We start from the raw sequence: 12,451 nt of genomic DNA on the forward strand, positions 1-12,451 counted from the left end.
ATCAGAAATGATGGGAACAATCACTCTTGGTCATAAAAAAACATGGTAGTTCAAAAAACAGGCTGTCATGCTTGGTGGGAGCCACAGATGCCTGGGATGTACGTAACTTAGTGGTCTCCTAGGATGTGCAAAGCTTCAGCCTCAATCCCCAGCACAGCAGAACCAAACACACATAAGAGAGTCACAATCAAGGGAAGAAAGTGGGACCTCTGGGGAGTAGAACTCCAACAGTAGCCCAGGCAGAGCAAGTCTTGGTTCAAAGATTTTCCCACTTTACCCATCTTCTCTTTCTAAAATACCAGCTAAAGACAGGCTCCCGTGTCCAACTCCATTAGAGCTGGCTCTCTCTGGCTCCAGATGTTGTGGGGGCATTTATCTTAAAGTTGGATCTAACATTTCCAAGCTACATCTTGTTATTAGGAAATCAGGAATATGCCTAGTGGTGTTAGACCAGATTTGTGGGCGAGAAAAAGCAAAACCAAAGATGAGGGAGACAGACTGGAGAAGGCTTGCATAGAGCTAGGGCAGAGAAGGCGGCTGGTACACTGGGAGGGAGGGGAGAGCAACAGGAGCAGCTAAAAGATGGGGCAGAAGGTGGTGTGGGTGTGGCTGCATGATGGTTGGGGGCACAGAAATCAGGAATCACAGAGCCAGATTACTCATCTTCTTGTTTCTGCCTGGGACTTGGAAGGAGGCATCTCCGAGTGTCCCCTCCGCTTATTCTGTGACTCTGTTCCTGGATATTCTAGCCAAGTCCTCTATAGCTCCCTTCAAAACCCACCAACAGTTTTGAGCAAGGAATACTTTCCATTGCTGTCATAAGATTTCTTCCAAACAGTTCTCTCTCCCTGATTAATTGTCCCTCTGCCATGCCCCTTGCTGTATGCCCATGGGATGTTTGTTGATTTTACACCAACTCTGGAAAAGTTATGTCACTGTGCCCTGAAATTATAATCCACTCAAAGCTAAATAAGAATATTTTATCTTATTGTTACTTTTGAGGTATCTGACAAAATACTACATTTTTATTTCTCTATCAACAATACCGTCATTTGAACCCCATTGTCTTTTCGAACTAATACATCAGCGTTCTGTCCTTGGTAAGAATAAAGATTCAATTTATAAAAAATGTTTCACTGTTTATATATACTACAGAATTTTAATAAGGAAAAGGCCTGGAGCTTATAAACGCATAAGCTTCTGAAATCTGTGGTGATAATTTCCTCTCAGCGTAGCACAGTCTATGATTTAAGAGTTCAGGAGGTAAGAGCACAGGCTAGCTCATTATTTTTCCTATTTATCAGAAAGAGTTCAGAGATGGTATTATCAGAGTCTTAATTTTAGCACCAACTAGAGTAAAAACCTTTCTCTGCAATAAATGTAGATTTTTTCAAAACATAAAATGACCAGAGGCTTTTGTATATCTTTATGTCCATATTAGATGGTCAAATATTTGGCACGGCCTCTTGTAAGGTTTTTGTAAGTCCTAGCAACCCATTCGTTTTATGGTTTCCTATGATAAGAACTGATGTTTTCCCTGGAATGGATTCTGTGACAAGGGTCTCTAGTGGTCTCTCCTTGCCTATGTGTAACCAGGACACACTGTGCTTTTCACACAGACCCACCTCTTCTTAGGCACCCTTTCCATTTGGGAGCACGTGATATTTTTATCCTGTTAGCTTCACTTGACACCGCATTGGGTTATCTGAGAATGCAATCTCAGTTACAGGAATGCCCAGATCATATTAGCCTGAGGGTATGCATGCCTGTGGGAAGTTGTCTTGAATGTTGTATGATGCAGGAGGACCTAGAGCACTGTGGGTAGCGCCATGGTTCTCTGGGCGGGTGATTCTGGACTGAGTAAGAAGCTACCTAAGCACAAGCCACAACAAGCCAGTAAGCAGCGTTCCTCCATGTTTTCTGTTTCAAGTTCTATTTGTTTTGTTTTTGAGATGGGGGTCTTTCCTCCCTCTGGCTGCCCTAGAACTCACAGAGAGCCACCTGCCTCTGCCTCCTGAGTACTGGGATTAAAGGTGTGCACCACTGCATCTGGCTCCGGCTTGAGTTCTTGCCCTGGCTTCCCTCAGTGATGGGCTGTAACCTACAAGATGAAATAAGGCCTTTTCTCTCCTAAGCTACTTGGGTCAGACGTTCTATCACAGCAGCAGAAGGGAAACTAGATTAGATTTTTGTTTGGAAAGTGTAGATCGTTATGATGAAAGTCTCCGAGTGTAACAGTGCCATGGACTTACTTTGTCAGCTTCCTCTTCCTTAAGCCATTTTTACTCCTGAAAATTGAAAAAAAGTGCACCCATCAGAATAAAAAGTCGATTAATAGGATTCAACTTCAAAGGGATTTAAACATTTTCATTAAGCAATTCTTCATTTAATTTTTATTAACTATACTTCAGATTTGTTAAATTAGTCTTTCTTAGGTAAAGATAGCTATTTCTGATTCATTTCGAGAAACTACTCGGTCACAAGCACATGCCTGCATTTCATATTTCCCATTTGCTGAAAACTGCATTCTAGAGCTACAGTTGCTGACTCCTGGCGGTTACCTTTCTAGAAGGTTTTATTAGTAAAGGAAACATCCATTTCCTGGTTTCCAGTGTCTGTAGACAAGAAAGAAGAACGGGGGATAAAGAATAAAGCAAGGAAGCTGAAGGTTGGGTTCTTAGTTATGGACTAAAGTAGCCTCAGTTGTTTCTGAGGTGAACTGCGGGACTACTGCAGGCGTGCGGTTGCACAATTCTACCTTCTTATACTCTTAACATATATGAAGAAATGGATCTGCCACATGGTTCTTCTTCATTCCTTAGTAACCCATAGACCCAAACACCGGAAGTGTTAATGTATGGCTTGGTTAATTACATTTACTTAGGATTATTGAGAGTCCTCAGTTTTGTGAAGTGAGCAAAGGGATCAAGCCCTGTCCCCTCACACAAGGAGAGCAGTTACTTGAAGAACTTTGTTGCTGTAGTTTACCATCTGTACAAGGGCAGGTGTTAGCCTAATTCAGCTTATGAGTGAGACGATAGTAAACATCACTGTAATCAATAGCACAGGCCTCTCGATATTCAATGAAGGCGTGCATATATATCTTCATATATAAATGTCAGTAGAGAATGATCAGGCATGGGTACAGGTACCTTCATGTAGCAGATTATTTATTTGTACATGAAAACTGTGATGTCCCGGATATCTCAGCTCCAGAAAGGCTTTTAAAGGATGAGGCAGTGCTTTCCCCAGGCTTCCAGAGCTCTGGCAAATGGCCATTTCTCACGTGGTAAAGGGGATCCATGTTAACCCACCTGCTGGACACTGTGCCCTTCAGGGCTGAGCACTGGCGGTGGGTGCCATAGTGGCTTGTTCACGAATGCTTGTCATGGTGAGTTCAAACAAAATATTCTAAATTTGTATTACCCTTGCATTTTCACCTAGTCAATTATGCAAATTACATATCTTGTAGTGTTTTCTATTACTTGCAGTCTTATATATGGCATAAAAGTACAAGCAGGGCTGTCTGGGAAACAGAGGAGGGCTGACAAGAAGGAAGGAAGGATGGTGGGCTGGATGTAGAAGATAAGTATGCTCAACGCACATGATGTACTTGAGGAAAATGTCTTTATGTGGGCTAGGAGCTGGCTCGACCAGTAGAAGGTCTTGCTGACAAGCCCAAGAACCTGAGTCCAGGCCCCAGAACTCAAGGAAGAAGGAGAGAATCGACTTCTGAAATCTGCCTTTTGACCTCCACATGTCCAATGTGGTATGAGCTTGCAATCGTCATACACATACACAAGTGCACACACACACACACACACACACACACACACACAGACCAATGCACACACCACAATGTACACTGAGTGCAAACCAGTAAAAGGAAAGATTATGTACTATTCTCAAACTGTCTAAAGAATAACAATAATCCTAGACTTGGACTTGTAGGTCCTGCGAAGTAAAGCTTATAAACGAAGAGCCAACAGTCAGGTCAGGGTTACAGGGAAGCACCCTTAGTGGTCTATGGAGTTTCTGGGTTTGAATAACTTTTATTTCCTCCAACTTCCAAGTGAAGACTCCCTACCCTCCCACCCCCATTGCTTCGTTCTTGTTTCTTCCCCACTCCCCTGGCCTCATCTTCTTTGTCTTTTATTCTTAGACTTTAGAAGAAATACAACTCTCCCCCATCATTTAAAAAGCACTGATGTCAGACATAGCTGTATCACTTAGGATGCTGGAACCTAAAGAAAGCTCCACAGACCCTCTTCTGGTTCAGCTCTCCTGGTAGTAAGTTAATTTCAGGAATACAACCCAGCCAATCACGTTAGCATTTTGGGAAAGCAGAATGCCAGGGCAGGTGGCTGACAGCTCTGCTGGGATCAGGAGACTGAGAGCGAAGAAAACTCCTTCCCTATCCAAACAGACTGCAAAAGGAATCTGAAACAAAGGCATGTGTGTGAAGAGAGGTCTTGAATACATCCATGCGGAAATAGTGAGCTGCTGTGCTTGGTGGCTCAGGAGAAACCAGGCACAGACTTTTCCATTCTAATCCCATCTGTTACTGAGTGAACGTTCAGTGTGATGTAAAATTCCGCTGTGAATTTTGTATGGTGTGTTGTGTACATGAGGGTACGTCTGTATGATTTGTGGCCGCGTTCAGTGTTCTATTTAGAGTCTGCTGAATCTGGAGTGTCCCTGTATCTGAAGGCTGTGGAATATGCCAGGACTGACTGATGATGGGCCATGGTCGCATGGAGAGCATCTTTCTACACCTTTGAGTACTGTGTCGAGAAAGAGAGAGAGACAGAGAGACAGATAGAGAGAGAGCGAACAGAAGAGAGAGAGACACACAGAGAAAGAGTCAGAGAGAATGAGAGAATCATACACATTTTATTTTTTCACTTTTCATTCATGTAAGACAAAGTTCAAATCCCCAGTGACGTAGAGAAATTAAAGTGGATTCTTCCTAAATTCTTTAGGGCCACACTAGGCCCTAAATCCAACCGCAGTCCATTCCTCAAAAGAATCCAAGGTAATGGCAGAGACGTGGAATGTGCAGTGATTAAAATAAAGTATAAAGACCAGAGGTCCCCGGTTCCTCAGTAGCTGCTTCATACGCTAAACAAAAGCCACCCCAGGCTTTTAGGTTTACAGCCTTCTCGGAACACAGACCACAATGACCGATGCATGACCTTATATACATTTGAATGTGGTCACTAAATGTCGTCCTGTCCTTAAAATGCGACTGTTTAGGAGTTAGAGCAGACACATGCATGTTTGTATAGGGTATGCAGGTAGTTATGGTAGAGAGAAGAAACAGCAGTGAATTCAGTTCAGAGTAGAGGATGCTTTTAAGAAAGAGTAAGGCTCCAGGACCCCTGAAATCAGGAATCCTCCTGGAAGCTTACTGACCGGGCACTAGCTCCAGACATATACCACCTGGTGGTAGAATTCTCATCAGACAGTGAGAAGTGTCTTATGGAATCTCATGATTTCCTCTCAAGGTTCCAGAGGCATCTGAGGGTGCTAGCAAATCAACAGAAGCCCATCTCTTCAAGAAATCCCCCACTTCCCGGAGGAAGCTGGCTCATGCTTTGGGAGTGTGTGGGAGCGTAGTGCTGCTGTTTGGGGCTGTTGACAGGGTAGATGGCATATCAGGACAAATGCATTTGAGGGAGGCTTAGCAAATGCAAGCATAGGGAGCGACCTGCGGATCAAGCTCTCAGGAATGCGAGCTGTTCTCTTCTGGTTGGGATGTGTGCACGTGGGAAAGTTATAGAACCTGACAACAGAGACTAATCTCTTCCTTGAAGGTCTCTTCTCCCCTCGAGGCAACCATTTACAGCCTCAGGATGTTTTCTAAACACAGTGGGAGATTTTGCTCCCCTTACCAGGGATTCACACGATTTGGTCAATACTGTTCCTAAGGGGCCTTGAAGGGGTTGGCCATCTGTCCATCCACGAGTCATTAAGAAAGATGCACAAGGCCTGCGGTGTAGAAAATGGGAAGATCTCAGGCTGAGCTGAGACAGGGACAGAGCACTGGATGGACACAGCTTTCTGTGGAGGATGCTCTGGTCACTACCCGCATCCTAAGCAGGGGTGGAATTCCTGAGGATGATGAGAGGATGTTCAACTGAAAGGTGATGCAGGTTTTGAAGGAGAAGGTGGAAGCAATGTGGACTAATACTATGTGACACTCAGCACCGCACACACTGAGCTGATGATGTGAAGTCTGAACCTAAGAAGCAGCAACAGCCCAGGGAACGGTAGTGGGTGCTGCTACAGTGAGATATGATCGAGCGTGTTTCAAAGCGCTTCCCTCCAGCGTGCTTTTTAAAACGTGCAGATTCTGTAGTAGCGATGCATACGGAGGAAGTCTTTCTCAGTGCTTCTCCCTCTGGGACTTGATGTCATAAATCAAGTGTCATAGATCACCTGCATTCTTTCTGCCCTCACAGGACTAGAAGAATATTTGGCCCAATAGCTTCAATGCATAAATGGTTGTTCAGATTTCCAAATCCCTCTCTCACCCTCCCCTACCCTTCTCTATCTCTCTATCTCTCACTCTGTCTCTGTCCTCTCTCTCTTTCACACACACACACACACACACACACACACACACACACACACACAGAGTGTCATTATTCTACTCCATGAGATATTTTTATTTCTTCCTTCCAAGCCTGCTTCACAATGCCCACATTTCAGGTATTTTATTATTGTTTACTATCTAAACAATCATGTGGTAGTTTAAGGACAATGACTGTGTGAGCATACGTGTGTGTGTGTGTGTGTGTGTGTGCATATGTGTGTTTGTGTCTTTGGGATTTTTGTCAGTTTCCTGGAAGACTGACTATTTCTCTGATGACTTAGGGGAGAAAATAATTTTGGATCCTTTGGCCTAAGAAGTCAAGTTTATTATCATAATCATTACCATTATTATTATAGCATAGCAAAAGCCAAGAAGGATATGTTTCAAGGCTTCATTGTCCATGTGGTTTAGACACTAATGCAACAGTAGACCAAAGGAAGGCTCTTCTTTTCTGTTCAGAGGAGAGAGGAGAATTTCTGGACTCTGAACCTGTGAGCCACTCTCTTTGGGGCACTATTTTCTTTTCTTTTGTTGAAGGTTTTAGTTTTAAATTATGTGTATAAGTGTGTATGATTGGGTGTGTGCACATGCATGCAAGTGCCGAGGAGGATACTGGATCTCCTGAAGCTGGAGTGACAGGTGCTTGTGAGCTGCCCACTGTGGTTTCTGGGAACTGAACTTGGGTCCTCTGCAAGTACAGCCTTAGCTGCTTAGCTGGGACCCCAGAGTTCTGCCTTCCTGTCCCTAAAAGCACTATCACACATTACAGACTTTTGGGTATTAGAGAAGATAATATCATAAAAGGTTTAGCTGAGCTAAGTTAGATATTCAGTAGTTAGAGAGTTGAGGTTGTTATGAAAGCAAAGAGGTCTCCAGATTCAGAGACTCCTTCCCCTACCTTCCTGCATTTATCTTCTTGGAAATAAAGACTTTTCTCATATGTGGAGATGGGAAGAAAAATGGGATTCAAAGATGGGAAGCCGATGGACCAACTCCAAGAAGACACAAATGACAAATAACACAGGACAGAAAAGCCTTCATGAGAAGATCGGGAAATCTAACTGGGAAGACACTGTAGGCATCTGGGTACCATTCGCTGTCTTGATGCCTTTCCATTTGCTCATCGTCCTGAGTGCTGAGAATCACATGAAATAACCGGCAAGAAAAACAAATCCCTTAATCCCATTTTGTTTACTGTCCACATGTTAACTTGTAAAGACTTGGTGTTGGGTAAATAGTAAAAGTGAAAGCACTTACCAAGGGTTAATATAAAATGCCAAAAGATAATCAGTCCAAAGACATGAAGGCAGCAGGGTTAAGAAAGCAAACACACTCCTACGCCTGCGAGCATTAATAAACAACAGATGCAAAGATGAAAACGTGGTCAGGGTTAGTAATTCAGCTGTGAACAGATATCAATAAGTCACTGCCAGGGTCAACTCATACCCCAGTTAAGCATCATTCTCCTCTGTGGGCTTCTGATTGAGAGCTTCAGGGCTATGCTATTGACTCAATCAGCTTCTATTCACACAAGTCCTCGTCGTAATCAGAGACAATGTCTTTCCACTCATTTGATATCAGTTCATCTGCTCTTAGGAGATTTCATTTTCCATCTGGTTTACCGAGGCACATTAGTCGGTTGGTGCGTTATTCTCAGCTATCACCCATTCTAATTTAACCTGATTTAAGAAGCCAGGTAGCAGAATGGTAGCTTGTCCCAGTGACTATAGATGGTCAGGTCACTTAAGTGCATTCCTGAGAGGACCAGGGTTCTGTACCACATCCTTATCAAGCTGAACCACCTCACGTGACTTTCAGTAGTGTTTTTAATTTAAACCCGTATCCGGTTTCTAAGGCTACTCCTTAAAACACAAACTCAATATGCTATCTGGGTATCATCCACTCAACATTAGCACCTCATCCACGGCCTGGAGTTTTTCATTGGTTCTCATCAGAATGGAAGTAACACATTAAGTAACCGGATTTTAATTCCAATTGAGGTGAAATGTCTGATTGGAATCTGGTTGTAGGTCTTCAGACAGCACTCAAGACAGACCATCCAATCACGTGGACGGGAAAATACCGGTCCCACCTACATTAGCGTGAAAGCAAGGAGAGAGCTACCATCTTGTCATTTTAGTTAGAGCCAACCCCCGCTGACACCGCGAATCTCACTCCCTCACAATATGCTCCTGCTGGGGAAACCAAGTTTGCTATGAGTTGCAGGAGAATTTGCTTGATTTTACAGAAATATCCTGGGTCATGGGTACATTTAGAACAGTTTCTAGATGGGCCTTGTGCCAGAGCTTCGAGGACCTGGTCTTTTAAAGGGAAGTAGTGGGAGTTGGTGAGGCTCTTAATCTTGAGAAGAGTCCTAGCATCTTTGAGCAAATCTGCTCATGTTTCTGAAATTGTCAGCATCAAGGGCTTAGAAATTCTCTTTCTTCATAACTGGGTTGATCATATTTTAATAGACAAACTCTATTCATGTTAAATTTTAAAATGACCCGAAGTGCAGTCATATCAAACAGAATCCCATTTCACCTCTGTCTTCAACTAGCATGGTCATCATTGCTATTCAGAGAGGAAGGTTTTGTGTTTTAGACAAGGCTTTTTACCCTATTGATTCTATAGGGTGAAATATCTGTTCTCTCAGATCTGTTTATTTAATATTAGCCACTTTGAGGAAAATGAGTTCATTTAAACACTTCTATGGTAGCCCTTGTTGCACGAGAAATGTTTACTTAATTGGTGATTCCCTTGGGTAGTCTGAACTTGATATTAAGCCGACAGTATTGCTATTGATTACACACATAGTTCAATATAATGACAACCAAATTTATCCCTCGACATTGTTCTAGTTCCCTAACCACCTCTTCCCTCTGGGAACTTTGTCCCAACTGTAAATGACAAAGGGCTCATACAATTTTTAAGTTTGTCTGTGTCTTTGATAGAAGAGGCGAGAGCTTTGGGTTACACATCTTTACTTAATTTTTGAACGGAAGTGTTGGCGCCAGTTGCCAGGTACTCAGCCATGTTGCTTTATTTAAGTCTCCCCTAGGACCTCTTACTGCCATAGTGGCTCTTGTGATGGCGCCTTTTGCTCAGCACAGCTCTGGGCCCCTTGTTTGACTTTGTGGCCCCCTTTTCCACTACTTAAGAATTGTATTCAGCTTGTAGAAACCATTTTGGCCCATGATGATCTAGTCATGGATTACCCACTGAAATAAAGGAAGGACAACCACACACAAAACAAAATCATCTGTGCCTTAAAGACAATAGAATCAGCCAGCTGGAGATACATCCCAGAATAACACTCACCAACTGTAGGGAAGTTTCCCTTCCCTCTCCAAGGATGCGAAATTGACAAACGTGCCAGCTCCGCACTCCCTGTTTGAAAGAGACAAAACCAAGGTTACTGCTTGATGGAGCTCTTTACCTGACGTGCAGGTCAGGAGAGCCTTTATCCAGCTCATCATGCCAGCATTAAAAAGAAGGATAATGCATGTTATATATGATTCTCTTTCACATACAATACCAAAAAGCAAAGGAAGATAAACCAAAAAGAAACACCCCCTTGAAATGCAGCAAATAAATTCCTTAAGTCAAAACAGAGTCTGTTCACAATCTTTCCCAAAAGGTGTTCATGACCCTAGAATACATCTGCATGTCCATTGCTGCCCCTCTGCATTGATCTTGGGCACGGCTGTTTATTTCATGTTTCCTTGGAATTGGATGTTACACCATGCTACTGCCATGTTGTTTACTAAATGCAGATTAAAGTCGCCCTACCCCTTCCCAGGATGTGAAGTTTGGTGGCTTCGGAGCCACCAATCTTCTGTTTCCTTTCTCCTCCACTGGCAAGCACTCACCAGTCTCTTTCTGTCATCTTCTTTTCTGGAAATCTCTGTCTATCTGCCTGTATCTGTCTCTGTCTCTTTCTATGTGTGCTTATCTCTCTTTCTGACTCTATTTATCTCTCTGTGTGTCTATTTTTCTCTGTTTCTCTCTTGTGTGTGTGTGTGTGTGTGATATGCATGTATGCATACAGGGTACAGGTACCTGTGCACATGTATATTTAAGCCAGAAGACAACTTAGAGAGCCCCATTCTATCACTTTCTGCCTCACTCCCTTGAGAAAAGTTTCTCACTAAACCCAGAGCAAGGCTGGCTACCAGAAAGGGCCCAGGGATCCTTCGCTTTCCGATCCCCACAGTGTGGGGGTTATGAGAACTTATCTAAACCTGGCTTTTGATGTGGATTTGGACTGGGGTCCTCAGGCTTGTGACTCAAACACTCTTACACACTACGTCACCCCTCCAGTCCCTCTTCTGCTATAGGGATGGATACTTTGCATTGGTATGGATCTTGGTTTATTGATACAAACTTAAGGTCAATTCTGTTATATGCATATTTCTGCTCTTGATTAAGGTATTTTGTGTTCGTAATATATAATTAATGTAATACATAATTAAGAGATATATGTTAATAGATAATCATCTATAATAGTCAAGCTTGTAGTCAGGTTAGTTAGATTTTCTAGATGTACAGAGATGTATTTCAGATGGATAGGGATTCTTCAAATCTTTCAAAGACTACAGAATATGGCATTTAGAATGTTTTAAGAGCTTAAGACTTTTCATGACAATGAGACACAACTACTCCTGGCAGCACCAATTGCTTCAAAAGGAAGATGGGCTTCAAAGAGGCTCCTTATGGAGTTTGTTAGCCATTTGGGCAAGAAACTGCTCTTGCCTGTACGGCTTGATGGAATGCTGTGCAAATTGGACATGCAAGACCAACAGAGAAATGATTGTTAAACTTGCCTAAAGGTGAGACAATCCTTCAGGGTTCCTGCTTCATGAAAGAGTCTGCCAGACATTCTGCAGGACACAGAAGAAAGTGACTGACAAACTGCCAATATAGATGAAACTGTATGAAATTTCTTGCTTCACAGGAAAGTCTGTCAGAGACTATGGGCCTGTAGACTGAAGATGGGTGCCCTAACGTTGCAGAAGAACTTTGGGTGACTGGCCAGGCAGTGAGAGGTTTCTGTCAATACTAGAGTTTTGGAAGTTGCTTACAATAAACTTATTGTTTATTTAGGTAATATTATATCTTTCTGAAGTCTTTGATGGAGTTGAAGAATAGATAGTTATTATTATAGTTTTCCTTAGTTATGATAAAAGATAAAGTATATATAAATATTATAACTGTAATTCTTGCTTGATAACGGTTTTGTTATATGTATTTTACTGTGCTAAGGTTGAAACCTTCCTTTTTATTTAAGTAGAAAAGGAGAGTTGATGTGGAATTCCCCCCTGTATAATATGATTACCATTAATGAATAAAGAAACTGCTTTGGACCTAAAGCAGGGCAGAACTTAGCTAGGTGGCACAGAATCAGCTCATGTGTCCTTTCTCTTCATTGCCCCAATATAGCCTGTTTTCTGTATAAAATCAAAATGAATGTATCAAAACACATCAGCTCTCATTAACCTGCTCCAGACTCTGCAGTGACTGTTAGTGTCACCCCATGTGAAAGCAGACGGTCCTGCAAGGGCTTGTGAAACCCTCTGTGATTGGGCATTACCTGCCACTCTTCCCTGCACCTCCTCTGCTTTACCTGTCCTGGAGTCTCAGCTAGTCTTTGAATACATTAGCCATGATATTGGGCTTTTTCACTAGGTGTCCTTTACACTGGACACTTTCCACAGATAATGTACGGCCTTCTTCCTCATGGCTCCCAAGCCTTTGTTTCACATGGCTGCTCTTCACCAACCTTTCGGGGTTTCTTTCTGTATCCTGGCACTGCTGAGCTCCACTTTTTCTTGTGACCTTCTAACACACTAT

At 42.7% G+C, this 12,451-nt stretch overlaps 1 protein-coding gene across 2 annotated transcripts in view; it reads right to left on the minus strand.

The window, feature by feature from the left end:
- Positions 1-12,451, minus strand: part of Ptpro (protein tyrosine phosphatase receptor type O) — a 207,464-nt gene that overhangs the window by 30,900 nt on the left and 164,113 nt on the right. Inside the window, exons 16-18 of one of the 2 annotated variants that reach the window (XM_048432466.3) lie at positions 9,920-9,988; positions 7,856-7,939; positions 2,253-2,288 (exon numbers count right to left, since the gene is read on the minus strand). In XM_048432466.3, the coding sequence (XP_048288423.3) occupies positions 2,253-2,288; positions 7,856-7,939; positions 9,920-9,988 (189 nt within the window). The remainder of the gene's footprint in view (positions 1-2,252; positions 2,289-7,855; positions 7,940-9,919; positions 9,989-12,451) is intronic. The other variant, XM_048432467.3, reaches the window with a different exon arrangement.

This window comes from Myodes glareolus, chromosome 3 (genome assembly GCF_982192425.1).
Source record: "Myodes glareolus chromosome 3, mMyoGla1.1, whole genome shotgun sequence".
Lineage (NCBI taxonomy): Eukaryota > Metazoa > Chordata > Mammalia > Rodentia > Cricetidae > Myodes > Myodes glareolus.